The sequence below is a fragment of the Balaenoptera physalus genome, assembly GCF_965194825.1.
Source record: "Balaenoptera physalus genome assembly, chromosome: 11".
In the NCBI taxonomy this organism is placed as follows: domain Eukaryota; kingdom Metazoa; phylum Chordata; class Mammalia; order Artiodactyla; family Balaenopteridae; genus Balaenoptera; species Balaenoptera physalus.
The window spans coordinates 72,314,362-72,342,164 of NC_138896.1; the positions used below are offsets into that span (position 1 = coordinate 72,314,362).

At 54.1% G+C, this 27,803-nt stretch overlaps 3 protein-coding genes and 1 long non-coding RNA gene across 7 annotated transcripts in view; 2 read left to right on the plus strand and 2 right to left on the minus strand.

Annotated features, from left to right (window-relative positions):
* INKA1 (inka box actin regulator 1) lies at nucleotides 1–1,801 on the plus strand. The gene is made up of 2 exons (XM_082413670.1): nucleotides 1–212; nucleotides 960–1,801. Exons 1-2 carry the CDS (start codon nucleotides 162–164, stop codon nucleotides 1,758–1,760), a joined length of 852 nt encoding a protein of 283 aa, XP_082269796.1. The 5' UTR covers nucleotides 1–161; the 3' UTR covers nucleotides 1,761–1,801.
* A 174-nt stretch (nucleotides 1,802–1,975) lies between these two features.
* On the minus strand, nucleotides 1,976–10,776 carry UBA7 (ubiquitin like modifier activating enzyme 7). Of its 3 annotated transcripts, none has more exons than XM_082413623.1 (24): nucleotides 10,575–10,776; nucleotides 10,322–10,490; nucleotides 10,088–10,222; nucleotides 9,872–9,978; nucleotides 9,450–9,540; nucleotides 9,214–9,349; nucleotides 8,916–9,013; nucleotides 8,676–8,822; nucleotides 8,079–8,261; nucleotides 7,790–7,897; nucleotides 7,552–7,632; nucleotides 7,319–7,474; nucleotides 7,060–7,225; nucleotides 6,775–6,980; nucleotides 6,612–6,676; nucleotides 6,337–6,520; nucleotides 6,189–6,263; nucleotides 5,752–5,935; nucleotides 5,133–5,215; nucleotides 4,763–4,849; nucleotides 4,480–4,671; nucleotides 2,824–2,916; nucleotides 2,648–2,748; nucleotides 1,976–2,190 (listed from the first exon to the last, which is right to left on the minus strand). In XM_082413623.1, the coding sequence occupies exons 1-24, from the start codon at nucleotides 10,628–10,630 to the stop codon at nucleotides 2,061–2,063; spliced, it is 3,033 nt and encodes a 1,010-aa protein (XP_082269749.1). In that variant the 5' UTR covers nucleotides 10,631–10,776; the 3' UTR covers nucleotides 1,976–2,060. The 3 variants fall into 3 exon arrangements, with proteins under 3 accessions (XP_082269749.1, XP_082269750.1, XP_082269751.1); XM_082413624.1 differs by having other exon boundaries at nucleotides 10,088–10,204; nucleotides 10,575–10,772; XM_082413625.1 differs by lacking the exon at nucleotides 8,676–8,822.
* Nucleotides 10,777–10,810: 34 nt separating this feature from the next.
* On the plus strand, nucleotides 10,811–12,377 carry LOC309638105. Its single transcript, XR_014251004.1, has 3 exons — nucleotides 10,811–10,906; nucleotides 11,498–11,644; nucleotides 12,242–12,377. It is a non-coding gene; the product is annotated as an uncharacterized lncRNA (long non-coding RNA).
* A 488-nt stretch (nucleotides 12,378–12,865) lies between these two features.
* TRAIP (TRAF interacting protein) overlaps nucleotides 12,866–27,803 on the minus strand; it is a 28,584-nt gene continuing 13,646 nt past the window's right edge. Inside the window, exons 9-15 of one of the 2 annotated variants that reach the window (XM_082413661.1) lie at nucleotides 27,463–27,552; nucleotides 26,927–27,015; nucleotides 18,654–18,809; nucleotides 16,063–16,111; nucleotides 15,643–15,792; nucleotides 15,481–15,531; nucleotides 12,866–15,259 (exon numbers count right to left, since the gene is read on the minus strand). In XM_082413661.1, coding sequence (XP_082269787.1) covers nucleotides 15,134–15,259; nucleotides 15,481–15,531; nucleotides 15,643–15,792; nucleotides 16,063–16,111; nucleotides 18,654–18,809; nucleotides 26,927–27,015; nucleotides 27,463–27,552 — 711 coding nt within the window. In that variant the 3' untranslated portion in view covers nucleotides 12,866–15,133. The remainder of the gene's footprint in view (nucleotides 15,260–15,480; nucleotides 15,532–15,642; nucleotides 15,793–16,062; nucleotides 16,112–18,653; nucleotides 18,810–26,926; nucleotides 27,016–27,462; nucleotides 27,553–27,803) is intronic. The other variant, XM_082413662.1, reaches the window with a different exon arrangement.

The window sequence follows — 27,803 nt, forward strand, 5'->3', positions numbered from 1 at the left end:
TGTTGGGGCGGCAGCGACGGCGGGAGCTAGGGAGAGGGAGGAGCCGCGGAAGCAGGCGGAGGGTAAGGGCGCCGCTGGCCGGCCCGCGGGGCCCTCTCCGCACCCCTCTCGCTGAAGTTCGAAGAGGAATTGGCAGGCCTGGCGGGGGCTCCGGAACGGGCATGCACAGTGCTCGGCTTGACAGTTTCCTGGGCCAGCTCCGCTGGGAACTGGTGAGGCTTGGGAGCGGTTGTGGCTTGTGAGGACGTGTGTGGGGTGCTCGGCTGCCTTCCTGCCCGAACGGCACTCGGGTGGGGGGGCTCTCCTGAGTGCCCATCCAAGACAGGATGGGGGCGGGGCGACGCAGATGGCCCAGATGGCCCGCGTCGGGTTTCGGACGGTTGGAAGCTGTGCTGGGCATCAAGTAACAGCCGCCCAGCTGGCCGTGCTGCCGGCGCGGCGGAGGAAGTTGGTGGGAGAAACTTCTTGTGGGGCGGAGCAGGGGGCTGCGAGGGACTAAAGAGGTGTGGTGCTGCTATGGATGCCTCCTATTCCAGGCTGGCCTGTACCTCTGTCCTCTATACCCCACCTGGCAGGTGCTCTATTCTTCTCTGAAAGACGCTGCGGGCTTTGGGGAGCTGAATCCCTCAAGAGGCACAGGATGCCCACCCCCCAGCCCTGAGCAGGACTTACTTCCCAATGCAGGCCCGCAACCCTGCCTCCCGCCCTGGTGGCGGGTACCGACTTGCCCGGCGCTGCGTGCTGCAGCCTGCCGGACTGCCACCAGGTCGGCCGATGGGAGCCACACGAGCTTCGTGTGCCAGCGCCCCATGCCGGCCCTGTGCCCACTAGAGGCTTTGCTGCTTAGGCCTGCAGGCCAATCCAGCCCTCCTGGGCCTTCTGTTTTGGAATTGGCCTGACCAGGCAGACAGGGGTGACAAGCACTGCTCCTTCGACTTCTGCCCTCTCTTCCTCCACAGCTGTGTGGCCGGGACACAGACTCACCCCCAATGCCTGGCCCCCTTCCGCAACCCCCCAAACCTGGCCCAGGCATGCGGCTCAAGCACCGGCTCAGGGCCTCAGATGCCTTGGAAGAGGACTCAGCCTGTGGTGTGGAGGAAGAGGAGGAAGAAGCTGTGGTGACAGGAGACAGGGGTGCAGCCTTGGGGGGCCCCAGGGAGCATGCCCTAGACTGGGACTCTGGCTTCTCAGAGGTGTCAGGCAGCACATGGAGAGAGGAAGAGCTGCCTGTACTCCAGCATCCACCACCCTCAGCATGGCACCCCCGTAGACAGCGCCTCTCGGCCAGTGGCATCCCCCTGCCTGGCAGAGCTCCTGCGGCCAGTGTACCACCTGCCCACCGACCACGGCCCAAGTCCACCCCAGATGCCTGCCTGGAGCACTGGCAGGGGCTGGAAGCTGAGGACTGGACAGCAGCCCTGCTTAGCAGAGGTCGTAGTCGCCAGCCCCTGGTGCTGGGGGACAACTGTTTTGCTGACTTGGTGCACAACTGGATGGAGCTGCCCGAGGCAGCAGGTGAGGGGGACAGTGGGGGTGGGCCCCGTGCCCGTGCCCGGCCCCCCCAGTTCCTGCTTGGCCTCTCTGAGCAGCTGCGGCGCCAGCTGGCCAGGGCACGCCGGGCAGCAGTGGCAGGAAAGCGACTGTCATGCCCACCTCGCCCGGAACCCGAACTGCCTGCAGATGTCTCACGCTTTGCAGCCCTCATGAGTTGCCGCAGTCGCCAGCCCATCATCTGCAATGATGTTGTCAGCTACCTCTGACCCTGCCCTCCAGCCTGGGACAATAAAGGCCTTTCTCTGCACTGTCCTGGTTCCATACCCCTGAGGCTCCAGGAGGCAGCCTCAGTCCTGCAAGGCACAACTCAGGCAGGCAAATCTAAAGAGCCTTTTCCCTCCCTGCAGGGGTCCCTGTCATGTCCATGTCACACCCCATGTGTCTGCCCCGTGTTCCATCATCCATCCTGTCCACTTACACCTTCCTTCAACAAGCATTTATTAAGCGCCTACCGTGGGCTTGGGATGCATGGCTCAACAGAGCTGGGTGGTGGGGCTGCTGCCTTGTCACAGCTTGTAGTGCAAGGGTGGGAAGGTAACGTCCTCCTTCTCACCCTCATAGCTGAGCTCCAATACCAGCACCCGCTGCCCAGGCTCAGGCACCTGGCGTGTCACCTCCAGCACCAGATCCGTCACCCTGGTGGCATGGGGGGGAGAGGGGTGGGGAGATTGGGTAGGTGAGCGGTGGCAGGCAGAGAGTGTCCTAGCATGGACTATAGGGTGTTGGCGGGCCATAAGGAGCCCAAGCCAGGAGCAGGAGCAGCCCAAGACAGGAAACATCTGAAACTATTTTAGGAGCGGCTGGCGGGGTGGGCAGGAGGCAGGAAGCTGTGAGTCCTCTGGGAGAGGGCCGTGAAAGGGGAGCTGAGCAGGGCGTGAGCTGGTGGGCCTGGCCAAGCAGGCAGCTCCTAGAGGCCTCTCCTCAGGCTCTTGGCCCTCACCCCACCCCCAGCCCATTTGCTGGCTCCATTTGGCAAAAGAAAACTTCAGGAAGGTGTGAGGGGCCCAAATGGGATTGGGAAGAGGAAAGGCTGCTTGTCCCCCACCTCCCACCTCCAGGGACAGAATGAGGTTAAAGCCAGGTGTGGGCTCACCTGCGGGACAGGTGCTGGTCCTGCTTTTCAGGAGACCATCCTGCTGAGTAGAGCAGGGCCTTCCCGTGCAGCAGCATCCTCACCCTCAGCCCATTTAGTTTCTAGAGAGAGACAGGTTAGGTGCCAGCTGGGCCAGGCTGGGCCAGACCTGGGGGAAGGGCAGGAATGGGGCACACCTGGACATGGGCCAGCAGTGACTCCAGGGTCCTCTCGGGCTCCCCAGCAGGTACTTCCAGGCGGTCCCAACAGGTCCACTTCCAGTGATGGAACTGGGGGGCGGTAGTGGGGAGGAGTGAGAAGCTTCTTACACACACACCCTCCCCCTACCCCAGTTACCAATAGCTTATGGCCCCTTTCCTAGGGGAGGAGCTGGACTAGAGGCAGGAAGCAGAAGCCAGGGGGTGGGGGTGGAAGGTGGGATCTGGGCCCAGAATCTCAACACCCTCCCCGCCCATGCTGGGGCCAGCACAGGAAATGGGGCTACGGGGCCCCCACACAGGGAAACAGGCGATCCATCACACGGGCTGGTTGTGTGTGTGTGTGTGTGTGTGTGTGTGTGTGTGTGTGTGTGTGTGTGTGTGTTGGGGGGGCAATGCTTCCTGAGGAAGCAGGAGCAGGGCCGCTGCAGTCTCTGATAAAGCTGCTTGTTCCTCAAATGCAAGGCTGGATGCTGGGGGTGGGGTAAATCCTGTCCCCTAATCCTTTACCACCAGGGCCTTGGACTACTCATGGGCGCATGGCAAGGGGCACAGTGACTCTAGCAGGAACACAGTCCACAGAGGACTCCTCTTCCTGTTCCTTTGTTCCTTCCTTATTTCTGGAGTCTTGGGGTTCTGGTACCCAGAGCTGAGGGCATAAGGGTGGCAGGCAGCCAGGGACCAAGACAGGAGTTCTGCCAGCTCCCCAGAAAACACAGTGGGGTCAAGCTGAGACGAGGCCAGAGGTGAGATGGGGGACCCTTCCCCTCCCCCTCCTCCACGGACAAAGGCAGCTTGTGTTCTAGCTAGAGGAGGGGCCCCTCACAAAGGGGCTCTGTGTGCTGTGCCCTGAGGGACCCCAGGGCTGCTCAGCAAAAGCCCAGTGCTGGCCCATGACCTCTCCCCTCTCCCCCGGTGAGGGAATTCTCTCTGTACCCTCTTCTCTGCCCTAAGGAAATGCCAACTATCGCAGAACCTGGGCACACAGCCAGGGGCATTCATAGCCCTACACTTGAAGGAACACACATGTACACAAGCCCACGTGTACTCACATGCACACACATGCGAGCCCACATTGTGAAAGAGCCCTGCAGTCCCATCTGGCACACAGATGTGCAAGCATGCTCCCTCCATGCCCACACACCACAGGGCCAGGGATGCCCGGACCTGTGTGCACTCACACCTGTGACATGAATGCATACATCCCCACAGGGCTGCACACCCCACACCGGTGGTGGTGAGCTCAGTGCCCTTTAACTCAGGTCGAGGGGGAGGGCCAGGATCCCCATGTTTGCAGGCCGATATTAGGCTCTGTTTGGGGCTAGGGCCCTATTCCCCCTCCCCCTCAGGGGCGCTCCTGGGAAGGAGGGAACTGCGGGGGATGTCTGGCTCCACTAATGAGTTAAAGCTGCAGCTCCCCCAGACCCGGACTGTTGGGGGGTGGGGGTGGCTGACGGCTGCTTCCTGTGTCTGACAGGTCCCAGCCTGGCTTTGCAGCAGGGAGGCGACTGGAGGGAGTCTTGAGGACTCCCCCAGAGTCTGGGTCCTGATGAGAGCCTGAAGCTAAAGTAGGGCCTGTTTGGGTAGGTGCAGGGAAAACTCAGGTCTGGTATGGGTGGGGTGTCAAGGGCTCACCTCCTGGATGGCTGGGGCGTGAGGTACCCAGCGGCTAAAGTAGTTTTCAGCCAGGTTCAGGTAGCTGTGGCGAAAGGCACTGCGGGGCCGTGGGCTGCCCACCACCTTATACAGCTCCAGGCCCACCAGGCCAGCCACAGCTGCCGTAGTAGTGGCAATGGCTGGGGTAATCCGGCCCACAATTCGCTTGGTCTGCCAAGGACAGGAGATTTGGTCTGGGCCCAAGGCATAAGGTTAGGGTTTGACCCCCACCTCCAGGCCTGAGCCCCAAGGGGCAGGGTACCTTGGTGCGGTCTGCTGGTGGGATCCCATAGTTCTGAGCTCGCAGGCTCGCCGCTGCCGCCACAAAATCCACATGGAAATCATCGTCCTGTGAGGCCCAAGGCACAGTAGTATTAACATTGTCCCAGTGCCCCTCACCTCAGCCGACCCTGTGCCACTGCACAGCTCTTCACACAATTCGGTGGGGTGGATGCTCACATCTCCCCACTTAACAGATAAGGAGGCTGAGGCTCGGGGAAGATGAGCTGCGTCTGGGGTCCTTCTGGGAGGAAAACTCAGGCCAAGGGGCTTCAAAGCTACCTTCTTTAAGGCTCTTGACCTTCCCCAACAACCTCTCTCGCCCCGCCCTTCACCCCCACTTGGGCTCCCACCTTCTCAAATGTCAAGGGTTCCAGGGGAGGGCCCACAGTCCAGATTTCCAGGGCTTCATGCAGTTTCTTCGACTGCTCAGGGCCTGTCAGGGGAAGGGGGTGTTGGGGCAGTCCTTAGCCCCCATGTCCTGCACTCTTCTGGAGCCTGCTGCCTATCCTTGGTCCCTGCCAAGCCTATCACTTACCACTTTCAGGGAGACCCCTTGATGGATGGTGCAATCTCCTCTCCAGCAGCCCCAGCCCTCACTTGTGTGTGTGTGTGTGCCCATGCACACCTATGTGACTCTGTTCTCATCTGGGGGCCACAGCTAGTTGCTCCCTAGGGCCCAGTGGTTTGTGTTCTTTTGTTTGTTTGGTTTTTGTTTTTGTTTTTTTTGGCTGAGAGTCTGCCAAAGGAATGGGGGTGGGGGAGTGGGGTGTGGGTGGGGTAGGCAGCAGGGAGAGGACCTACTGAGGGGCCAGAGGATGAACCCAAGGCTAGAGAGAAGCAAGGTCAGAGGGCCTGAGAGGTATTGAGTTGGCTTCAGGGCCCCCAGACCCCGTCTTCTTTCTGCAGCACAGGCTGAGGAGGGTCAGGCCTTTGGGTGGCAGCACGGGGGGCCAGGGTCAGGGACCTCACCAAACTCAGCATAAGCCGAAGCCAGCTCCAGGTCACTAGCAAAAATGGGGGCTAAGTCCTGTGGGTCAGGCAATGGCAGCAACTTCAGCAGTCGCCTGAACGCAGTCTGGTCCCGTGAGCCAGGCAGCCCATGCATCTGGGCATACAGGTTGGCAGCCGCTAGCACGTAGAGGAGATGCGTGTCCTGCAGTGAGACCAAGAGCAGGGGTGGCTGCATGGGCTTGAGCGAGCTTGTGTGGGTGCATGGGGTGGGGGTCACCGCCCATTTGTGGATCTGTTTGAGTGCCTGCCTCTGCCTCCCATGTGGACACCCACATATGCACAAACACGGCTCTCTCCCTCTCAGCATCTGTGCATCTCTACAAAATATAGAGGTGCCCACCTCCGCTCTGAGGGGCCATATTCCCATCTCAGGGCCGTCAAGGGACTCCACTCACTTGGCTGGCGTCAAACTCCAAGGGCCGGGGACACTGTTTGGGACCCGACCAGAAAAGAGTTCCATCCTCTAGCACCTAGGGAAATGGAGGCTGCTGGGCTCAGCCGGGTCACCCTGAGCCCTCAGCCTCCTGACCCCTAGCCACCCACTTTGTCGGGTGGGAAGCGGCTCAGCAGCTGTGTGATGCCATAATGGAAGCAGAGTTGCCACTGGCCAAGGGCCCAAAGCACGCAGTCTTGCCAGGTCTGTGGACGCTCTCTCAGGACACCCAGCACCACCTGCTGCAGGGTCAGCACCTGTGACTCATCCAAGTGTGCCAGAGACGTGAATGCCCTGCGAACAGAGGAGAAAGTTTGAGGCTAAGCCCTAAGCCTCTTGGTGTTAGGGAGCCTGGACTCCCATTCACCCTTGTTGGCGGTCTTACTGTTGGTGGCAGTTGATGGTCTCGGCAGACAGACGGAAAAGTCCTTCAAACTCATCCCGGGCCCACTGTGAGGGGAGGGAGGAACCATGAGGTGCCGGTTGGCAAAGAGGTCTGCAGCTGAGGACTGAGCCAGGTGGGTAGGAGTCTCTGGGGTTCTTCCCACCTGCAAGGTGTGCTCGGTTGTGCTGGGGAAGTGCCGCACGGTGCAGACAGGGTAGGAGGCATCCTCAGAAGCTGCAGCGGAGGCGGGGGCTCTGTAGTCCTCAGTCACGTGTGGTATGAACACACAAGCACTGCCCAAGGTGCCCTTGGTGCCCGCCTCCAGTAGTGGCTTCAGATAGTGGGTGCAGCGAGCAGCCACATAGCGCCCTGGCGAGGTGGGCAGAGGGTCAGAAGTGGGGCTGGCACAGCCTCGGACAAGGGGTGAGTTCTAGGCTTGAGCACTCACGGGCCTGGAAACTGTCCAGGGCAGCAGCCACGCCATCCACACTGGAGAAGAAGTTGTCCCCATAGATGTGCTCTGTAGTAAGATCCAGCTGGTAGGTGAGCGGGGTCACCTGCAAATCTGAGTTCAGGCGGTGAGCGGCCTCTGCAGCCACCTCCGCCTTTGGCCTCTGAGAAGAAAGCAGGAAGACGTTGGGTGGGGGAAGGGGCGCATTGTGGGAGGACAGTCCAGGACACGGGTGTGGGGACGGGTCGGCACTCACACCAAAGTCCTGGGGCCTGAAGAGAAACTGCCGGCTGAGGTTGGAGCGCTCCACGTGGTCCATGTCAGCAACAGTCACGCCCCCACTGCCGCTGGCACCCAGGCCCACTAGGGCAAAGCCTTTGAGCAGCTCGCAGCCGATAGCGCCAGCACCCACCTGCCAGCAGGAGCAACCTTAGCCAGAGGGCCAGGCCTTGCCCTTCCACATACTCCCAACCTCACCACATAGCTCACCAGGAGGTAGTGCTGGTGGCTCAGCTTCTCCTGAAAACCGGCCCCAAACACTGCAATTTGCCCGTCATAGCGGCAGTCTCTCTAGGGGACACAGACAGGGGTCAGTGATGGCCACTGGCCTGTGCTGCATCTCCCTCCTGCACCCAGTTTTCCAGGTCAGGATCTCGGGACCCTTCTTCCTCTTTCTCCCCCAGTTCTGAGTTTGGATAAGGCTTGCACCCCTACCCCAGGTTCTCACCGGTGCATAGTCCTCAGGATTGGGAAAGGGCTCCTCATCTTCTGGAAGGCAATCAAGGGCATCAAAGTACAGCCACTGGTCCAGGGGCATAAACTTCTTGGAGACTGCCTAGAAGTCAGCACTTCAGTCTGGGGACTCTTCCCACCTCCTAATCCCCTCAGATCCTGGCTGAGGGCTGCACCCAGGTTGGTGAAGCTCCCAGGGCTGCTATCTGGTATTGGGCACCCTGTGGCACCCACACCGACCTCTGCACCCTTCCCAGCCCCGCCCTGCCTCTGCCTGTGCCCACCTTCAGCACTTCCTGAGCAGCCACTGCACCCAGCACGGCTGCCATGGGGCTCAAGCCACCAGCACTGCTCAGGGCAACTGTCCGCACCAGAGCCTTATCCAGCTGCTCTTCCAAAGGCTCTCCTTCCGTCCCCTTCAGTGATTCCAGGGCCTGGGCTAGGTCCACCACCATCTCTGCATCAACCTATCGGGTAGAACTCTGTGGGTAAAGCAGCCCCAGCTTGAGCTCCACTCCGCATTTGAATCCTTCAGGCAGCCAACCACCCTGTTCCACAGAAGAGGAAGCAGAAGCCTGAGTGGGAGGGCCCCACTAGCGGATGCCCGGTGCCAGACAATGGCCCTGGAGGCTTCCCCAACCTGGGGGCACCTTCCAGGCCAGATCTTAGGGGTTAGGAGTAGCATGGGTCCCCAGGCTTTGTGCTTGGCCCTTCTATGGATCCAACCTCTGGTCTATAGATAGTGTTTATCATCTCCTTTATATGAGTGGGAAACTGCTTCTGGATTCAGTCTTGGATCTGTAAGACAGTCATTGTTGCCTCCTGGTAGGTGAGGCCCCGTTAAGACAGAGGCTGGAGGGAGGGGCAACGGGGCCACTCACAGGATCCCAGGGCTTAGGAGGGCGGCCATGGAGCTGCTGAAACTTGTGCAGTGCATGGAAGGCCTGATGCAGGCAGTGGGCACGGTGAACTTCCTGGGGACTCTGGGCCACAACACGGGGCTGAAGCAGGGCTGTGTCCAGGGGCTCCTGCAGGGGGCACTTGGTTCAGGGTCATGTCCAGAACACTGTGGGTCCCTCGAGGCACCCAAGCTCCCCAACCTCAGATGCACTTGAACTCACGTGGCTCACAGTCTTGGGTCTCTTGACCTCAGTGACAGCCCCACCACGCAAGTAACGAGAGAAAGTTGTTGTGTCCCCAATCTCCAAGGTCCCATCCCCTAGGGGAGATCGAGCCTGGTCAGTATGCCCTCTGAACCTGAGTAGTTCCCCACACCCCATCCTGTCTTGCATCTACATTCTTGATGTTGCTCCACCCTGAGGAAGGGGGAGGGAGAACTTATCTCCAAGGACCAGGTTGTGTCCACCCCCAGTGGGGACCTGGGCACTGAGCCTGGAGTTGGAGTGGGGTTGACTTAACTCTGCACGTGGAGAGGCCGAGGAGCACAGCCGTTGAGCTCCACCATGCCCTCAATGCCTGAGAAAGTCACCAAATCCCCACTGTTGAAGCGGTGGGCATCAGCCTCTTCTCTCAGAGTGAGAATGCCAGGGGAGCCCTGGATAAGAGGTGGCTTGCTCAGGGCTGCCTGTCCCTGCATTCCACAGGCTCTGGCAGCCCCTCCTTAGTAGGTGAGCACCCCCCACATTAGCACCCACCTGGGAGATGTGCTGGATGGCAGCCATCAGGGGTTCTGCCTCTGTAGGGTCCTGCACAGTGAAGTCCTCACCGAAGTCACAGAACAACTGCCTGTGGTGGGGTGGGAGGGGTCGCTGAGATGGCTCAGTGGTTAACTGCCACAGTTGTGGTGAAGGGTGACGTACACTAGGGCAAGCCCTGAGGAATTGGGAAAAGAATGCTGGGAGAGGCTTGGAAGCTGGAGTTTGAAGGGTTTACTGGATCAAGTCTGGAGGCTGGGGTAGAGGAAGCAGACAAATGGGACTGGGGACTGTATAATCAAGAGGGGATGCTGGGACAGGCCTGAGGTTGGGTGGAGGGGCTCTAGAGCAAGCCTGGAGCTGGGGACAGCACTGGGACCAGTTGCTGCCTGTGATGTGGCAGGCTAGGTAAGCCATCTCACCCCACGAGGCCTCGGGTGTCAGCCACCAGAAAGCAGACTCCGTGTTTATGGCAAATGGTGCCCACCTTCAGCTGCTCCTGTAGCTCCGAGGCAGTCAGCACCACCACCTGGGTGGACCTCATGATCAGCAGGGCCAGAACCACTTCAAGCCCACCCTGCTGCTAAAGGCTGGAGGAGGACACTGGGCTGGCCTGGAGAGTAGGGCTGGGAGGGTACCTGGAAGTCCAGCAGCAGGTCCTCGGTGATGTCACCTGTGTGGATGCACACCTGAACAGCTCCATTGAGCTTAGCCAGAAGTTCTTGAGATGCCTCAGCCCTGCTCCTTCCCAAGTCCTGCTCTGAGAGGAAAAACTAAAGAGAGACCCAGTCTGGCTTTAGCAAGGAGTTTTCTCTTGGGCCCTATCCCCAAGGGCTATGGTCTGGAAACCCATAGCCCCCCAGGACCCTCACCTGGGCAGACAGGTCAGACCAGCAGGTAGGGTGGGGATCATGAAGAGTGAGACTGCCCACGCCCATCAGGACCAGGTTTTTGGCCACCTCAGCCCCCAGGCCCTGCAGGCCTGACAGTAGCACCTTGGCTCCCTGAATCCTCTGCATGGCTGGCAAGCCCAGCACATACCTGTGGGTGGGAAGTAAGAGGGCAGGCGATTGGAGATCAGAAGTCAGAAGGCCACCCCGCTCTCCTCCCCACCTCGGGCCTCACAGCTGCCGCGAGTACAGCTCTTCATCCAGCGACTTGGAGGTCTCCAAGACATCCATCCTGAGGCCTGGGGCCGGAAAACAGGCTGCAGCGCTTACAGATAGGGTCTCTGTGTGGCAGGCAGTGCCAGCAGGAGCCAGTGCAAACAGGCACTAAGGCTAAGGAGTGAAGCACACTGCCGGTCACAGCTTTCTTCCTGGCTCCTCTGTCATTTCCGGGCAAAGCAAAAGTGAAAGTGAAGCTAGACTGAGCAGGCTCCTGGTCCTGCCTCCAGCCTGTCCAGCACAGCCTAGCCTGGCAAAGAAGAGTTCTGGCAGCCCTAGGGCACTGGCAAGGTAGGACAGAATTCCTGGATCTGTTCCCCCTCTGGGAGAGCAGGTATTTCTCTTGAGGAAGGCGACAGGGCCATAGGAGGGATCCATGCGGTCTCCTGTAGCTCCCTAGATGTCCTGAAACCTCAGGCCCCTATCCCCCTTAGGGGCCCCTGCCTGGATGGGCTTCCTGCCCACAGAGTACCGATGGGAACTCCCTTGTCCTGAGGACTTGCCTGGTCTCCTAACCACACACAGAGACTTAGAGACCCTAGAGGGCAGAGCCAGTCCCAGAGGCTGTGAGAGCTTATGGATTACGCTGTCCCACATCCAGGGCTTAAACTACAGACTTGGGGTGGAGCCTAGCATCTTTGAGAGTGCCTGCGTGCCCCTAAGCCATCTCCTCAGGGATCAGGGATTCCCCTCTGCCCACAGCTGCCTGGTCAGGACAGTTGGCAGCCCTAGGTGGCCAGTCAGGATCTCTCACTGATGAGTGCCAGGACTCAAAGAGGATTCTCAGTCTCTGAGTGCCAGCCCTGAGAGTGGGAGGCATGGGGCAGCCATGATCACATGTCCTTATTTGTCATTTAAACTTTTATTTTGAAATAATTATAGACTCAGAGGAAGCTGCAAAAATAGAAAAGAGAGGTCCTGTGTACCTTTCACCCACAGATGTCCCCTTCTGCCTTCTTAGGAACTTGGGGCCAGTTCTTTAGAAGATGGACCACAGCTCCCCACAAAACTCCACAATAGCTAAACCAGGTGCTATCATAAATTCTTTTTTTTAAATTGAGGTAAAATCCATACAACATTAAAATAACCATTTTAAAGTATACAATGTAGTGGCATTTAGTGTATTGACAATGTTGTGCAACCACCATCTCTCTCTAGTTTCAAGACTTCATCACCCACTGAAAAACACCACGACCATGTTAAATAATTGCTACCCATCCCACATGCCACATCTCACCCCCTGGCAAACACTTATGTGCTTTCGGTCGCTAGGCATTTGCCCATTCTGGATATTTTATATAAAAGGAATCATACAAAATGTGACCTTTGGTATCTGTTTTCCTTCACTTAACATAATCTTTTTGAGGTTAATCCAAATTGTAGCATGTATCAGTACATCATTCCTTTTTATGGCTGAATAATATTCCATCAGAGAAATATATCACAATTTGTTATCCAGTCACCTGTTGACATTTGAGTTGTTTATACCTTTTGGATATTATGAATAGTGCTACTACGATTGTTCTTGAACAAGTATTTGAGTACTTGTTTTCAATTCTTTTGTGTGTATGTCTAGGAGTAGAATTGCTGGGTCACATGGTAATTCTATGTTTAATTTTTTGACAGACCAACAAGCTATTTTCCACAAGCAATGTACAGAAGTGATCTCCACATCATGGCCAAACTGGTTTTCCTTTTTTTTTTTTCCAAATTATAGCCATCCTAGAGGGTGTAAAGTAGTAGGTAATTGTGTGTGTTTTTTTTTTTTCATTCAGTGAACATTTATTGGCTGTGTTATACATACTAGGTACAGAAACCAGGGCCAGATTCTGAAGTAAGTGGTATCTTCAAATAGATACCAAAAGGCATTTGATGAAATTCAACATCCATTCCTGATTTTTTTTAACTCTTATTAAAATGGAAATAGATAGATTTTTTAAAATTGTGGTTTTAACCATTTTTAAATGTACAATTCGGTGGCATTAAGTACATTCACAATATTGTGTAACCATCACCACTATTTCCAGAACTTTTTCTTTATCCCAAAGAGAAATACTGTATCCATTGAACAGTAACTCTTCAACAATCTTAGATCCCCTGTTTCCCTAGGGCTTCTATTCTATTTTGTCTCTATGACTTTGCCTATTCTAGGTACCTAATGTAGGTGGAATCATAAAGTATTTGCCCTTTTGTGTCTGGTTTATTTCACTTAGCATACCTTTTCAACATTCATCTAGGTTATAGCATGTATCAGAATTTCGGTCCTTTTTTTTATTGTGATTAAAATATGCATAAAATGAAATTTACCATTTTAACATCTTTAAATGTACGGTTCAGTAGCATTAAAGACATTCACATTGTTGTACCACCGTCACCACCATTCATCTCCAGAACTTCATCCTCCTAAACTGAAACTCTCAACCCATTAAACAATAACTTCCCTTTCCCTCCTTCCCCACCCGTGGCAACAACCATTCTACTTTCTGTCTCTATGAATTTGACTACTCTAGGTATCTCATATAAATGGAATTATACAGTATTTGTCCTCTGTGCCTGGATTATTTCACTTAGCTTAATGTCTTCAAGGTTCATCTATGTTATAGCATGTTTCAGATTTTTTTTTTTTTTACTATTTTTTTTAAAATTTATTTATTTATTTATTTATTTATGGCTGTGTTGGGTCTTCATTTCTGTGCGAGGGCTTTCTCTAGTTGTGGCAAGTGGGGGCCACTCTTCATCGCGGTGCACGGGCCTCTCACTACCGCGGCCTCTCTTGTTGCGGAGCACAGGCTCCAGACGCGCAGGCTCAGCAGTTGTGGCTCACGGGCCTAGTTGCTCCGCGGCATGTGGGATCTTCCCAGACCAGGGCTCGAACCCATGTCCCCTGCATTGGCAAGCAGATTCTCAACCACTGCACCACCAGGGAAGCCCCTCAGAATTTTTTAAAAGGCTGAGTAATATTCCATTGTATGTATAGACCCAGAGTTTTGTAGTTTTCCCTCACAGAGATCTTGTACATATTTTGTTAGATTTATACCTAAATATTTGTTTTCTTTTTTCTTCTTCTTTTTTGGTGCTGAAGTAAATGGTATTGGGCTTTTAATTTTAATTGTTGGGACTTCCCTGGTGGTCCAGTGGCTAAGACTCCATGTTCCCAATGCAGGGGGCCCAGGTTCAATCCCTGGTCAGGGAACTACATCCCACGTGCCGCAACTAAGAGTTCGCATGCCACAACGAAGATCCCACGTGCTGCAACTAAGACCTGATACAGTCAAATAAATATTTTTTAAAAAATAAAAAATAAAAATATTGTTCATTACTGATCTATAAGAAAGCTATTAGCCAGCCACTGCACCCTTAACTTGATGCTACACTTCCCCTCACTAACTGTCCTTGTCTCAAGGCAGCACCAGAGGGGTCCAACTCCCATAACCAAGAGCGTCACTTCCTCCCCAAGAAGCCCAAGGCTCCTCCACACCTGCTGGAGAGCAGCTGGGCACTCTCAGCCTGAAGCATTCTCCCCTGTGCCAGGTCCATGCTGGGATCTGCAGAAACAGGTGAACTCCCATCCAGTAGTGAGACAGGAAAGTTTAGGGGTCCTCATCCAAGCTAGGAGTTCAAAGGGAAGTCTTCTGGGAGAAAGTGCTTTTAAAGCTAAGATGCAGAGGCTAGCAATTTGGCTGGCAGAGGTGAAAGGTGGAGAAGAGGGGGGTGTCACTGGTTATTTGTTGTGCTTGCTGTGAGTTCCCTGTGTGTCTAGACCCTAGTTCACCCATTCGCTTTCCTGCTTATGGCCTTTGCGCTGTGCCCAGGTTAGAGACTGTGGACAAAGATGAGGTGATGTCACTCATGCTACAGTCTCCCTGTGCCCTATGAGAGGGCAAATGCCTAAGGGTGAAGCTGCTGGGTCTGGGTCTAGGTGAAGGTCCCGCTTTAGAAAATCATGCCAGACAGTTCTCCAAAGTGAGTGCAAATTTACACTCCCAGAGTCAGGAAGAAAAGACTCTATCTTTTTTATTTCACAAAGAAATCTGGCCCCCCTCCTCTCCCTACCACCATCCCCCATTCCCCACCCTGCTTGGCCCAGGCCAACAGCAAGTCAGAGACAGGCAGAAGCTTGGGCAGGCTGAGGCTGCCTGAGAAGCCTCAAGCATTTTGGTCCTTACAGTCAACAAAAAACCCTGGTCTGGAGGACCAGAAGCAGCCCAGCCACATCTGATCATGGCTATAAATGGAAGCCTGGAATAAGGAGCAAGCCCTGCCGGCAGGAACAGTGAGCTGATCACATCAGCTCTCACAGGGAGATCCAATATGATGGGGTGTGGGGCAGGGTGTGTGTGCAGGAAAAGCACAGTTTCTGGGCCTCACCTTCATCCCCATCTTCTTGTTTATCCTTGCCTCAGGGCTGGTCCTAGAAGAGGGGCCATGCCCCCCAAACCATCCGCCGAGCCAGTCAGCAGTCCTCGGCCTATAAGTCAGAGGCATGTATCTGGCCACTGATCAGACTCACTGTTCTCACTACCACAGGAAGGTGTCCAGCTTGGCCTGGGAGGGAGGGAGCACTGTCCTGGCCCCCAGTCTCTGCTTAGCCCTGGCCTTGGGCTTGGGTTTAACGGGCAGTGGGCGGATCATAGTCGTGTCAGTCTGAAGGAAATGTCAAGGAAGAGGCCTAAAGAGGAGATTGGAATGGAATGCAGGGCAGGAAAGGCTCAGACTTGGCGGTGGGCAGCCCTGCTATACTGAGTAAGGTCTGGCTCTGCACACCTGGGGCTGCAGCCACCGGTGGACTGGGGTCTGGGGGTACAGGTGAGGGATGATGTGGGCGCCACAGCTCAGCTCAGCCCAATGCTACAGAACAAGGATACAGGCTGGATGAACTTTGTCCGGCCTCCAAGTCCATCGAAGCCGGTCCTTACCTAAAGCAGAAAGAAGAGGTGAGTGGGCCAGGCTAATGGGCCAGGGGGCTGGCCACCCAGCCCCACCCCCAAGGAGGCTGGCACTTGCCACTTGTAGGAAACCACACTCACTGCATCTGTGCTGCGACAGGGCTCTGCCCTGATCCTCTTGGTCTGTTTCTGGCCCAGGACAGCATTCCGGATGAAGACAGGGAAGGCATCAGCCAGCTCCTCATCAGGCTCTCCCAGACAGCGCTGGCCACCCAGCAAGAGCTGGGACTCCTGCAGAGGAGACCCCAGAGCCAGGCTTGATAAGCCGGATGGCAGCAAACGAGGAGGGTAGGAGGTGTGTTGGAACAGGATCAGGATCTCTGATGCCTCACCAGGAGGCAGGAAGTACAGTGAGTAGGGTTCCCAGGGTGGCTCCAAAGTGCTTCAGTCCTCCAGGGGAGATAGGGCTCTGGCAAGACCCTGACCTCTCGGAAGACCAGATTCATACTCAGACCGGGCCAGAGTTGGAGGGTGACTGCCTGAGTTTCTGGGAAGCCTTACCTGCTTGGGGCCTTTGGGCATCTTCTTGAGAATGTCCCGAACGGGAGAACTGCAAGAGCGAAACATGAAGACAACAGGCAGGTGAGCAAGACATAAGAGGCAGGTGAGGGACTTCCCTGGTGGCACAGTGGTTAAGCATCCGCCTGCCAATGCAGGGGACATGGGTTCGAGCCCTGGTGCGGAAAGATCCCACATGCCGCGGAGGAACTAAGCCCGTGCGCCACAACTACTGAGCCTGTGCTATAGAGCCCGTGAGCCACAACTACTGAGGCCCACATGCCTAGAGCCCGTGCTCTGCAACGAGAGAAGCCACCGCAAGGAGAAGCCTGCGCACCGCAACGAAGAGCAGCCCCCACTCGCCGCAATTAGAGAAAGCCTGCAGGCAACAACGAAGACCCAATGCAGCCAAAAATAAATAAATAAAATAAATAAATTTATTAAAAAAACAAACAGAAAAAGAATCCGCCTCCCAGTGCAGGGGACACAGGTTTGAGCCCTGGTCTGGAAGATCCCACATGCCACAGAGCAGCTAAGCCCGTGCGCCACAACTACTGAGCCTGTGCTCTACAGCCCACGAGCCACAACTACTGAGCCCACATGCCACAGCTACTGAAGCTCACACGCCTAGAGCCCGTGCTCCACAAGAGAAGCCACTGCAAGGAGAAGCCCGCACACTGCAAGGAAGACTAGCCCCCACTCGCCACAACTAGAGAAAGACCCCCGTGCAGCAAAGACGCAACGCAGCCATAAATAAACAAACAAACAAACAAATAAATATATTTAAAAAAGGGGGGGGCAGGTGAACCAGGCTCAGCACATTCCCCTTGGGGAACCACTGCGTGGCATGGCTGCATGCTGGGCAAGGCACCTCAGTAATCCCCACCCCAAGAGCAGGTCTGTGAACAGCTGGAGAGCCACAGCCACCAGAGTGGTGGAGGCAGGGGAGGTTGGGCCATATTCCAATCTTGTGGCTTCCACTCAGGGACAAACCAATTCCATTGGAATGCTCACCATTGGAATGATGGGCTCTCAGTCACCTCACCGCATCCTGGGCTGTATGTGGGGCTGGAGAGCCCAACAAATTCACTACCCACAGAAGGAAGGCCACTTATGCCCTGAAAATGAGCTCAGGCCTAGCCCCATCTGCCCAGAGAGGGGCCACCACCTCCAGAGGACCCTCAGTAAGTTAGAGAGCCTGTAAAGTACTCTCAGAACACAGGGTTAGGCCATCTCCCTAGATAAATCTGTGCAGGCAGGGTCTGGGGCAGAATAGATCATGGCCCCAGGCCCTGGTCTGCCACTCCTAGTTCCAAAGCTGGACACAGTGTTTCCATCCAACTCCTGGGAACCCTAGCAGCTGGATACCCTCTTCTCATATCTTCCCAGAAGGGTGGGAGAATGGTGACCTAAGGCTGACCCTGTGGATTCTCAAAGCCATAAGGACAGGGGCAGGATCAGGGCCTGTAGATACTGAACCCCTCTGTTCCTGCCCCCATAGCCTGTGGTGATGCCACATGATGACCATGGGAAGAATCTCCTCTTGCTCCACTTGCAAGTCTGGTTCTGGGGAGGCTGGGCTCCCTCACCCCCGTCACAGGCACGGAAGATGGTAGAAATGTCTCTAAAAGGTATGGTAGCCTACAGGCCCCAGGTGCCCACTTTCAACCTTTATAGCTAAAGAGGCAACGAGAGGAAGCCAGAGTATCGAGCAGGCACTGATAGGCCCCCTGACTGCAGCCCACATGCTCTAGGTGTGTTTCTCACTGCTACCAGGCCTGGCCCTATACAGCACTGGTGCCTCTGCCCCTGAGGCTGGGGAGGGGTGGATAATCCAGCTGGCTTTCCCTTTTGTCCTCTCCCTGGGCCTCCTCTACCTCCACTGCCTAAGATCTCAATTTCTTTCTCTCATGTCCAAAGTCTTTGACTGAGAAAAAACTTGCTCAGCCCCTGACTCCCTTACCTGAGCAGCGTACACCTACGTGGATGTACAGGAGTAGCTCTTGTCTCCATGATGAACTATAGTGGCCTGCCTGGCCAAGGAGACAGCCTCCCCACTCCCAGTCCCACTGCACCACTAGTGCAGGTCCCACCCATCCCACTGCAGCTCCTCACAGCTTTTCATGTCTGCCCCTGTGGGCTACCTCCTTAAGTGGTAGGGCTCTGGGCTCCATGGTCTGATATGGTCCTGCCTCAAGCATGAGCCTGTGGGGCACACAATGGAAGAGGAAGTTCAGAGTCCCTGACTTAAGACTCCAGCGAGCCCATTCAAGGTACTGGGAGCACCCTGCCTCCCAACAGCATCAGCCCAGACCTGCCCCTACTGGGACCCCCGTGTTCTCTCTAATTCACATCCCCAACTTTGCCTGAAGGGTGATTGTGAAGATTAATGAGACAAGCAAGAGAAGGGCTTTGTACAGATTGAGTACTCAGGAGAGGGCAGAAAGGTAGCTGGAACCAAAGCCATGGCCATGGCCAAGCCCAGGTGACCCTCACTGCCCTGTCAGCCACTCACAGCTATTAGGGCAGGACCTGCAGAGATCTCTTAGCCATCCTCCCTCCAGGCTGTGGAAGGGCCAGGGACTACCACTTACTGTGCCTTCTCTGGGAAGAGCCTCTTGGCATGGCCATGCTGGGCGCTGGAGGGCTGGGCTGGGGGAGTATCCACATTAAAGGTGACATTGAGGTCAATATCATCGCCAAAGGCTGGCTGGCGAAGCTTCAGGTTCAGCATCTCCACAGGAGCTGGGCTATAGGCAGAGATGGCCTGGTTAATCAAGACCACAGTGGCAGCCCAGAAGGACAACAGCCCCTCAAGCATCAGAGATGGCTCAGCTCCAGGGGCCTGGAGCCCACACCTGGTTTAGAGCCATCCTGCAAGGAAGCCCAGATCTCTACAGAAAAAACCACTTGGCTTAGTCCTTCACACAGTGGAAGTCTGGAAGACATGGAAGGAAGCAAGCAAAAATCCACACAAAACCCAAATGTACAATTAAAAGGCCTTTTGTTCACGTAGCCTCATTTCTCAGAATGCAGTGCAAGGATCCTGTCAGAGAGGTGACCACAGACTGAAGTAGAGGGATGTCCCTTCCAGTGCTACTTATTATGACAAATGGCACAATATTAGAAACTGTCAAAATGACTCCCCTAGGGGGCTGGTACTTTCTTTCATAGCTTGAATATGATATACACATTAAAGTAGTGTTTCTAGAGAGTAAACTTAATAACATGTGAAAGTGCTCATATGTTAAATTTAAAAAGCAATACAAAATTCTATAGTCAACAAAAGAAAAACCAGAAAAATTAGACTTCACAAAAATTTTAAATTTTGCTCATCAAAAGATACTATCAATAGAGTAAAAGGGCAATCCACAGAATGGGAGAAAATATTTGCAAATCATATATCTGTTAACGGATTAAAATCCAGAATATATAGAGAACTTCTAAAACCCAACAACAAAAAAGCAAATAACCCAATCGAAAATGGGCAAAGGACTTGAACAGACATTTCTCCTAAGATGATTATTTATAAATGGCCAATAAAGGGGAGTTCCCTGATGGCCTAATGTTTAGGATTCTGGGCTTTCACTGCTGTGGCCCGGGTTTAATCCCTGGTCTGGGAACTGAGATCCCCACAAGCCGCAGCATGGCCAAAAGAAACCACCCCCCCCCAAACAAGTGGCCAATGAAGACATGAAAAGACCCCCAATACCACTAATCGTAAGGGAAATGCAAATCAAAACTACAATGAGGGCTTCCCTGGTGGCGCAGTGGTTGAGAGTCTGCCTGCCAATGCAGGGGACACGGGTTCGAGCCCTGGTCTGGGAGGATCCCACATGCCGCGGAGCAACTAGGCCCGTGAGCCACAAGTACTGAGCCTGCGCGTTTGGAGCCTGTGCTCCGCAACAAGAGAGGCCGCGATAGAGAGAGGCCCGCGCACCGCGATGAAGAGTGGCCCCCACTCGCCACAACTAGAGAAAACCCACACACAGAAACGAAGACCCAACACAGCCAAAAATAAATAAATAAATAAATAAAGTGTAAAAAACAAAAAAAAAAAACAAAAAAAAACTACAATGAGACACCCCTCACACTCATTAGGATGGTTACTATAAAAAAAAAAACAGAAAATAACAACTGTTGGTGAGGATGTTCTAAAATGGGAACCCTGTGCACTGTTGGTGGGAATGTAAAGTGATTAAATCACTGTGGAAAACAGAAAGACAGTTCCTCAAACAATTAAAACTAGAATTATCAAGTGATATAGCCATTCCATTTCTGGGTTTATGTGCAAAAGAACTGGAAACAGGATCTCAAAGAGCTATTTGTATATCCGTGTTCACAGTAGCATTATCCACAATAGTCAAAAGGTGGAAGCAACCCAAGAGTCCATCTACAAAAGAATGCATGAGCAAAATGTGGTATATACATACAATGGGAATATTATTCAGCTTTAAAAAGGAAATTCTGCAACATGCTACAACATGAATGAACCCTGAGGACATTATGCCAACTGAAAGAAGCCAGTCACAAAAAGACTGTATGAATCTACTTCATGAGGTATTTGGAGTAGTCAAGACCATAGAGACAGAAAGGAGAATGGTGGTTGCCAGGGGCTGAGGGGGAGGGGGAGGAAATGGGGAGTTACTGTTTAATGAGTATAGAATTTAAGTTTTACAAGACAAAAATTCGGGGGACGGATGTTGGTGATGGTTGCACAACCTTATGAACATCTTTAATACCACTGAACTGTACACTTAAAAATGTTGGTAAGGGACTTCCCCAGTGGTCCAGGGGTAAAGAATCCGCCTTCCAATGCAGGGGACGTGGGTTCGATCCCTGGTCGGGGAATTAAGATCCCACATGCTGCGGGGCAACTAAGCCCATGTGCCACAACTACTGAGCCTGCGTGCCTCAACTAGAGAGAGAAAACCCGCACGCCACAACTAGAGAGAAGCCCGCGCGCCACAGTGAAAGATTCCGCATGCCGCAAAGAAGATCCTGCCTGCCGCAACTAAACCGGATGCAGCCAAAAAAAAAAAAAAAAAAAAAAGTTGGTAAATTTTATGTTATGTATATTTTACTACAATAAAATTGGGGGAAAAGAAACAAAGAAAACTCTATGTATAGTACAATCACATGACTTTTGCACACACATCCCCTATTCTACCACATACAGAAAAAGGACTTGAAGGGAATATACCACTGGTCAATGGTGACTACCTCTGGGATAAGTCCATATTTTCCAAATTCTCAACAATGAATGTGTTTTTACTTTTTTTTAATGGGGGAGGGGTATAATTCTATTAGAAAATTTAAGCCAACAGGATTTTTTCTAGCCCATCCAGACCTGGTGGGGCTCCCCAGCTCCTGTGATCAGAGAACTCCGGGGAGTGGCAGGGGAAGCCCCAAGAACACCCTTTCTCTCAGGAGCCTTTCAGAGCTGCCCACAGCCCTACTCTTACTACTCAGGGACAGAGGGATGAGCTGTGCCGTATTAGTCTCTGGCCAGGAGCCAGATGGGGTGTGCAGATCAGAGGAAAGGGAACTACCTGCACTGACTTGGGTAGGTAAGCAATCTGGGAAGCTTGGACTCTCTCTTTCCCTGGCCAGACCCCTGGAAGCTCTACCCTTTCCTTGCCTGTAGGTGGAAGCAAAGGCTGCATAGACCCACCTCAGACCAACTCCATGCGTTGCTTTGCTTCCCCCCTCTGGGAACCACAGCATAAAGCAGTAGTCAGGACCACTCATGCCAATCTTTTTTTTTTTTTTAATAATTTTATTTATTTATTTTTATTTTTGGCTGCATTGGGTCTTCGTTGCTGCTTGCGGGCTTTCTTTAGTTGTGGTGAGCAGAGGCAACTCTTCATTGCCGTGCTCGGGCTTCTCACCGCGGTAGCTTCTCTTGTGGAGCACGGGCTCTAGGCGCGTGGGCTTCAGTAGTTGTGGCTCAGGGGCTCTAGAGCATAGGCTCAGTAGTTGTGGCGCGCGAGCTTTAGTAGTGTGGCTCGCAGGCTCTAGAGCGCAGGCTCAGTAGTTGTGGTGCACGGGCTTAGCTGCTCCACGGCGTGTGGGATCTTCCTGGACCAGGGCTTGAACCCGTGTCCCCTGCATTGGCAGGAGGATTCTTAACCACTGCGCCACCAGGGAAGCCCCATGCCAATCTTCTGTAAGATCTGTTACTCTGCCACTATTTACCGACCTCAGCAAGTCCAGGTCCAGGTTAGGAGAGGTGCACTCAGGAGGCAGGCAAGGTCTGGCTACGAGAGCCATTTTGCCCTCCAGGTGGCTCAGGACTACTGAGCCAGCGTGCCTCAACTAGAGAGAGAAAACCCGCACGCCACAACTAGAGAGAAGCCCGCGCGCCACAGTGAAAGATTCCGCATGCCTCAAAGAAGATCCTGCTGCCACTGCCTCAGACCTTGCCCAGTGGTGTTCATGGCATGTGCCCAGCCTTGGCTCAAGCCAAGCCAGTCTTTTTCACTCACACCTCCTGGCCATCCCCAACACTAAATTCAAGACTCAGGAGGTTCTCTCAGTGCCTCCCTCACTCCCCCACACCATCTGGCTCATATGAACACATTTCTTGTTCCCTCAGACACTTCCTGGTAAATCCTTCTTCTTTTATAAGCTCGAACCCTGTTTTTCTTCTTGCCAATGGTCTTTCTTTCCTTCCCACCTTCTATCTGTCTGACAAGGTGGAAGAGTCTAGAGCTCAGTGGCCACATACACCCCCCAACTGGTTGAGGGCCTGGCTTTAGGTCCTCCTGGGTGATACCATCATCTTTGGGATACTCACCCATGGCCAACATACAGGGCTTCATGCCAGAGGACTCAGGAATTGGGGCAAGACACCCCTCTTTCCAAAACTCAACCAAGGCCCTGGGCAGACCTATTACCTGTGTGGCATGGGAGTTAGTGTGTCCTCCATGAACTCATGGCAACCGGCAGGCCTACCCTAAGCAAAGTCCTCCCCAAATCCTTTCAGCTTGGAGGTCAGGGGCTCTTGGGGTCCATGAGAGAGGTCTTCCAAACACCTCCTCTGTGGTTGGGGGTGACAGCTACCTCCTGAGGCCTCCCTAAAATGACGGAGTGAAGGATAATCCTACTGCAACAAATGGAATGGGCAGCCATCATCAGTACCCATAGATTTCCACAAAAATCTGGGAGAGAGCATGGCCAGGGGATAGGAGACTTATACAATAGCCAGAACCCACCAGGAGACGGCTACGGACGCAAGGGAGGAGCGGGGAAGACCTGGATTTACAGATGCATTAAACAAGCCTGAAAATGGGGGTACTGATAGAAGGTGCGAGCTTGGTGCCACCCCTCCCTACATCAGGGAGTGAGCACCAGGAAGTGAGCCTGCTACCTGGGGCCAAGAATGAAAAGGGCCTTTCCTAAAGTCACCTGCAAACCATCCACGGGATCTTAGGGCAGCCAGTACTGGACCTGACAGCAAATCCCTCTGCACCTAGGTTCAGATAAGACTCAGCATGATACCAGATGACTGCACATTCCCCCAATCCCTGCCCATAAAGGGTTCCCAGGACACCTTTCTGTTACTCCTCCTCAGAGGGCCACAGGCAGCCAAGGACCCCCAAGCATGAGAGGGAAGTCCAAGAGAAAGGCCATGATGTGCAAACACTGGCCCTGACAGAAATGAAAATGCTAGACCATAAAACAAGGGATAGCATATTTTGCCAAGGATGCATTCAGTGAGCAAGAAAGAATGTGTGCAAATTTAAAATGCGATTGCTGATTCAGCCTTAAAAAGGAAGGAAATTGGGACTTCCCTGGTGGCGCAGTGGATAAGACTCCAAGCTCCCAATGCAGGGGGCCCAGGTTCGATCCCTGATCTGGGAACTAGAGCCCACATGCATGCCGCAACTAAGAGTTCGCATGCCACAACGATGGAGCTCACCTGCCGCAACTAAGGAGCCCACGTGCCACAACTAAGGAGCCCGCAAGCTGCAACTAAGGGGCCTGCCTGTTGCAACTAAGACCCGGCACAATCAACCAACCAACCAAACAAATAAATAAAAAGAAAGTAAGCAAAAGCAGGAATGGAAAGTCCCTGGGCACCTAGAGGAAGCCTCTGTGCTTGTGCTCCCCCTTACTGTGGATGCCAGACACAGATGACAAGTGCATGGAAACACCAAGGCCCATGGAATAGAAAGTGGAGGGAGCACGATGGGGAGCTTGCAGACAGCATCCTTGAGTGATATCCTAAAAAAAAGGATTTTTACTTTCTGCCTTGACCCAGGTTGGGTTCTAAAGGTCTATCTACATGAGATGGTCACTGAGACTAACAGCTCCCTGAGGGTGGGTACTATACCTGCCAAGCTCCTGACAGAGCCTTCATGTTACCTGGGGCTTCCAAGGTGGCTGGGCCGATGGGCTCTGAGGGTAGAGTAGGTAGGAGGGACCAGAAACAGAGCTTAGTTTGTCAAAATCAGCCACAGGCTGGACCTCACAGAGTCATGTGCCCATCACACTCCCACAGCCCTCAGACCTAAACTGGGGCAGGCAGGCAGCCCTGGCTCTGTAAAGAGACACTGGAAGGGGCTTCCCTGGTGGCACAGTGGTTAAGAATCCGCCTGCCAATGCAGGGGACACGGGTTCGAGCCCTGGTCCAGGAAGATCCCACATGCCACAGAGCAACTAAGCCCGTCCACCACAACTACTGAGCCCACGCGCCACAACTACTGAAGCCAGTGCGCCTAGAGTCTGTGATCCACAACAAGAGAAGCCACCGCAATAAGAAGCCAGCGCACTACAACGAGGAGTAGCCCCCGCTCACCGCAACTAGAGAAAGCCCGCGTGCAGCAACGAAGACCCAATGCAGCCAAAAATAAATAAATAAAATAAATAAATTAAAAAAAAAAAAAGAAACACTGGAGGACCTGAGGTATGAAAGGAAAGAGAAAGACTGAGTAATGAAAGGTAGGAGAATGAGAGGAAACTGGCTTGCATGCATTCACTGCCCCCCTCAGACGCTGACCGGGTACTATGGTGTGGGGGAAGGAGCGTGTGTGTGAGGAAGCTGATGGTGGGGACACAGATTAGGAGGCGGCTCCTGGTCTATTCGGAGGCGGCTCCCAGTCTACTCACAGCCTGTGTGTGTACACAGGGGGTAGACCAGGCTCCAGAAAGCCTCTAGAGCACCTCTGTGGACCCTAGCACCTGACAGCATCTGAATAAGAAGTGCTACCTATGCAGAGGACAGTGAGCTTATTTCTGCTGAGGAGACTAGGGAAGGCTCCGCAGGGCAGCTGACACTTCAGTGTGGAGAAGAGCAGAAGCACAGGAGGGCACAGGAGCAGGAAGGCAAGGGGTGTTCTGCTGCATTGGGCAGTGTGATTTGGCTGAAGCCCGAATATCCATCGCAGCCCACACGGCCAGCTCCATGAGGGCCTGAGGCCAGTGCCAAGGGTCCTGGGAGATGCTTGGCAAGGGAGTGGCATGATGCCCTGGGGCTGCTATACAGGACAGGGGGGAGGAATGGGGCAATGGGTCACAAGCCTCACACGGAGGTGGGAGCAAGGAAAAGGGTCAGGAAGGCACCACAGAAGTTAGATGGGCAGGCTCTAGCAACTGAGCGGACGTGGGGAAGAGGGAGCATAATGATTTTCCAACGTTGAAACGTGGCTCAAAGGGACTTCCCTGATGGTCTAGTGGGTAAGATGCCATACTCCCAATGCAGGGGGCCCGGGTTCGATCCCTGGTCGGGGAACTAGATCCCACAGGCATGCCACAACTAAAAAGTCCACACACTGCAACTAACAGCCCGCATGCCGCAACTAAGAAGACTGCATGCCACAACTAAAGATCCCGCACGCTGCAACTAAGACCCTGTGCAGCCTAAATAAATAGTTAAATTAAAAAAAAAAGAAAAGTAGCTCAAATAAAAGTGCCTGGGGGGCTCCCCTGGTGGCACAGTGGTTAAGAATCCGCCTGCCAATGTAGGGGACACGGGTTCGAGCCCTGGTCCGGGAAGATCCCACATGCCGCGGAGCAACTAAGCCCGTGTGCCACAACTACTGAGCCTGCGCTCTAGAGCCCGTGAGCCACAACTACTGAGCCTGCGCGCCATAACTACTGAAGCCCACGTGCCTAGAGACCATGCTCTGCAACAATAGAAGCCACCGCAATGAGAAGCCCATGCACCGCAACGAAGACCCAACACAGCCAAAAAAAAAAAGTGGCTGGGGACTACGCTGGTGGTCCAGTGGTTAAGGATCCACGCTACCAATGCAGGGAGAATGGGTTCAATCCCTGATTGGGGAACTAAGATCCTGCATGCCGTGTGGCTCGGGGGAAAAAAAAAATGTGGCTGGGCTGCTGGGTTGTGTTTTCTATCTGGACCATCAGGAGGGCTGCTAGGCAGGAGATTGCCCTGAGGACCCTCTCAGCCCACTGGCTTCTGTGGAACACTCGGGAGGAGGATACCCATCCCTCTGCCTCTTGGCTCCCTCTGCTGGCAGCTTTAATGTGCATATTCTTGGAACCAGAAGAGAGTTACAGTATTTCCGTGGGTGGTTTCGTGGTTGTTTCAGAACCTGGGGCAGACGGATACATTAGGTGAGCCATTCCATAAACAGGAAGCCCTGAGCTGGTGCTCCTGCCCTTTCTCTGACCAGCCCTAGGTCCTTTCTGGCCTCCCTTGGCCTCTCCTTGTCAGAGCCCAGAATCCACCTCAAAGCTGCTTTTCAGCTAAATCTTGGCTATCTCCCAGGGCAGGGGCGCACAGCCTTCAGGCCTACATGGGCCACCCACTCCCACAAAGCCAGGAGGAGTGAGGACACCCTTACCAGGGAGCTCCTCCAGCCTGTAGCCCTTGCACCACCCCAGAGGGTCAACAAACCTCTCTAAAACCAGGCGGTTGACAGTCTCACTGTCCACTGGTGGCAGGTTCAGGGTTTCCTGCAGCATCGTTAGCTTTTTTCTCAGGCTCTTGGGGAAGGAAAGAGAAGAGTGTGAAAGAGACGCTGAAGCACCAAGTCCAGAGGGACTGCCAAGGACTGAGCACCACACACGAAAGGCAAGCCCACTGGGAACAGAACAAGGCCCGAAACCCAAATATCAGGCTCAGGAGGCCAGGACCACCCGACCTCAGAACCCCTCTCTGGTGGAGCCCCTACTCTGGTGGTCTCAAGGGTGTAGGCACAGGACAGACTGTGAGGAAGACCCAGGTGCTCTCTGTCCTCTGCTGAGGAGGCCCCGGCTCCAGACCAAGGGCCAAGGCACATGTCCTGACCCACCCTGACCCAGGAGGGTGCAGGGATCCCAGAGCCACCACCACTGACTGGTGCAAGGTTTTGCAGACAGAACTAGCCAGCCCTGTTCTTGGAGGGCACATAAGCCACCCCTCGTTCCCGCCTGGCCAGAGATGTCCCTCACTGCGATTTCCTTGTCAGCACTCTGTAAGTCCTTCTGGGCCGACCTCAGCTCCAACTTGGCCTGGTCCAGTTCAGAGTAGACTGTCTGCAACTACAAGAAAGTGTAAGGAGAAAAGGATGAACCAAGGGGTGGCCATGTGCCCTGCCCGCACCTGCTGCTACACCAGCTCGTGGTAGCCCGGGGCCCAGAAGAGCTGGGAACATGGAAGGGAGACCCTAGCTCCATGGGGCTGGACCTTAGTCCGGCAATGTCCATCTGGAGCTGCCCAGGAGCAAGGGCTACTTCCTACACCCTTGCCCATGGATGCACCATGCCCAGAAATAAAAACTGCTGTGCTGACT

What these genes read in the sequence shown, in the direction of transcription:
- UBA7 (XM_082413623.1), bottom strand. Translation starts at nt 10,630, where the DNA reads ATGGATGTCTTGGAGACCTCCAAGTCGCTGGATGAAGAGCTGTACTCG. An exon ending in GCCACCAGCACTACCTCCTG is followed by an intron (nt 7,475 to 7,551) that starts GTGAGCTATGTG and finishes TCCTGCTGGCAG; the next exon opens with GTGGGTGCTGGCGCTATCGG. An exon ending in GCCGCTTCCCACCCGACAAA is followed by an intron (nt 6,264 to 6,336) that starts GTGGGTGGCTAG and finishes CCATTTCCCTAG; the next exon opens with GTGCTAGAGGATGGAACTCT.
- INKA1 (XM_082413670.1), top strand. Translation starts at nt 162, where the DNA reads ATGCACAGTGCTCGGCTTGACAGTTTCCTGGGCCAGCTCCGCTGGGAA. An exon ending in GCCAGCTCCGCTGGGAACTG is followed by an intron (nt 213 to 959) that starts GTGAGGCTTGGG and finishes CTTCCTCCACAG; the next exon opens with CTGTGTGGCCGGGACACAGA.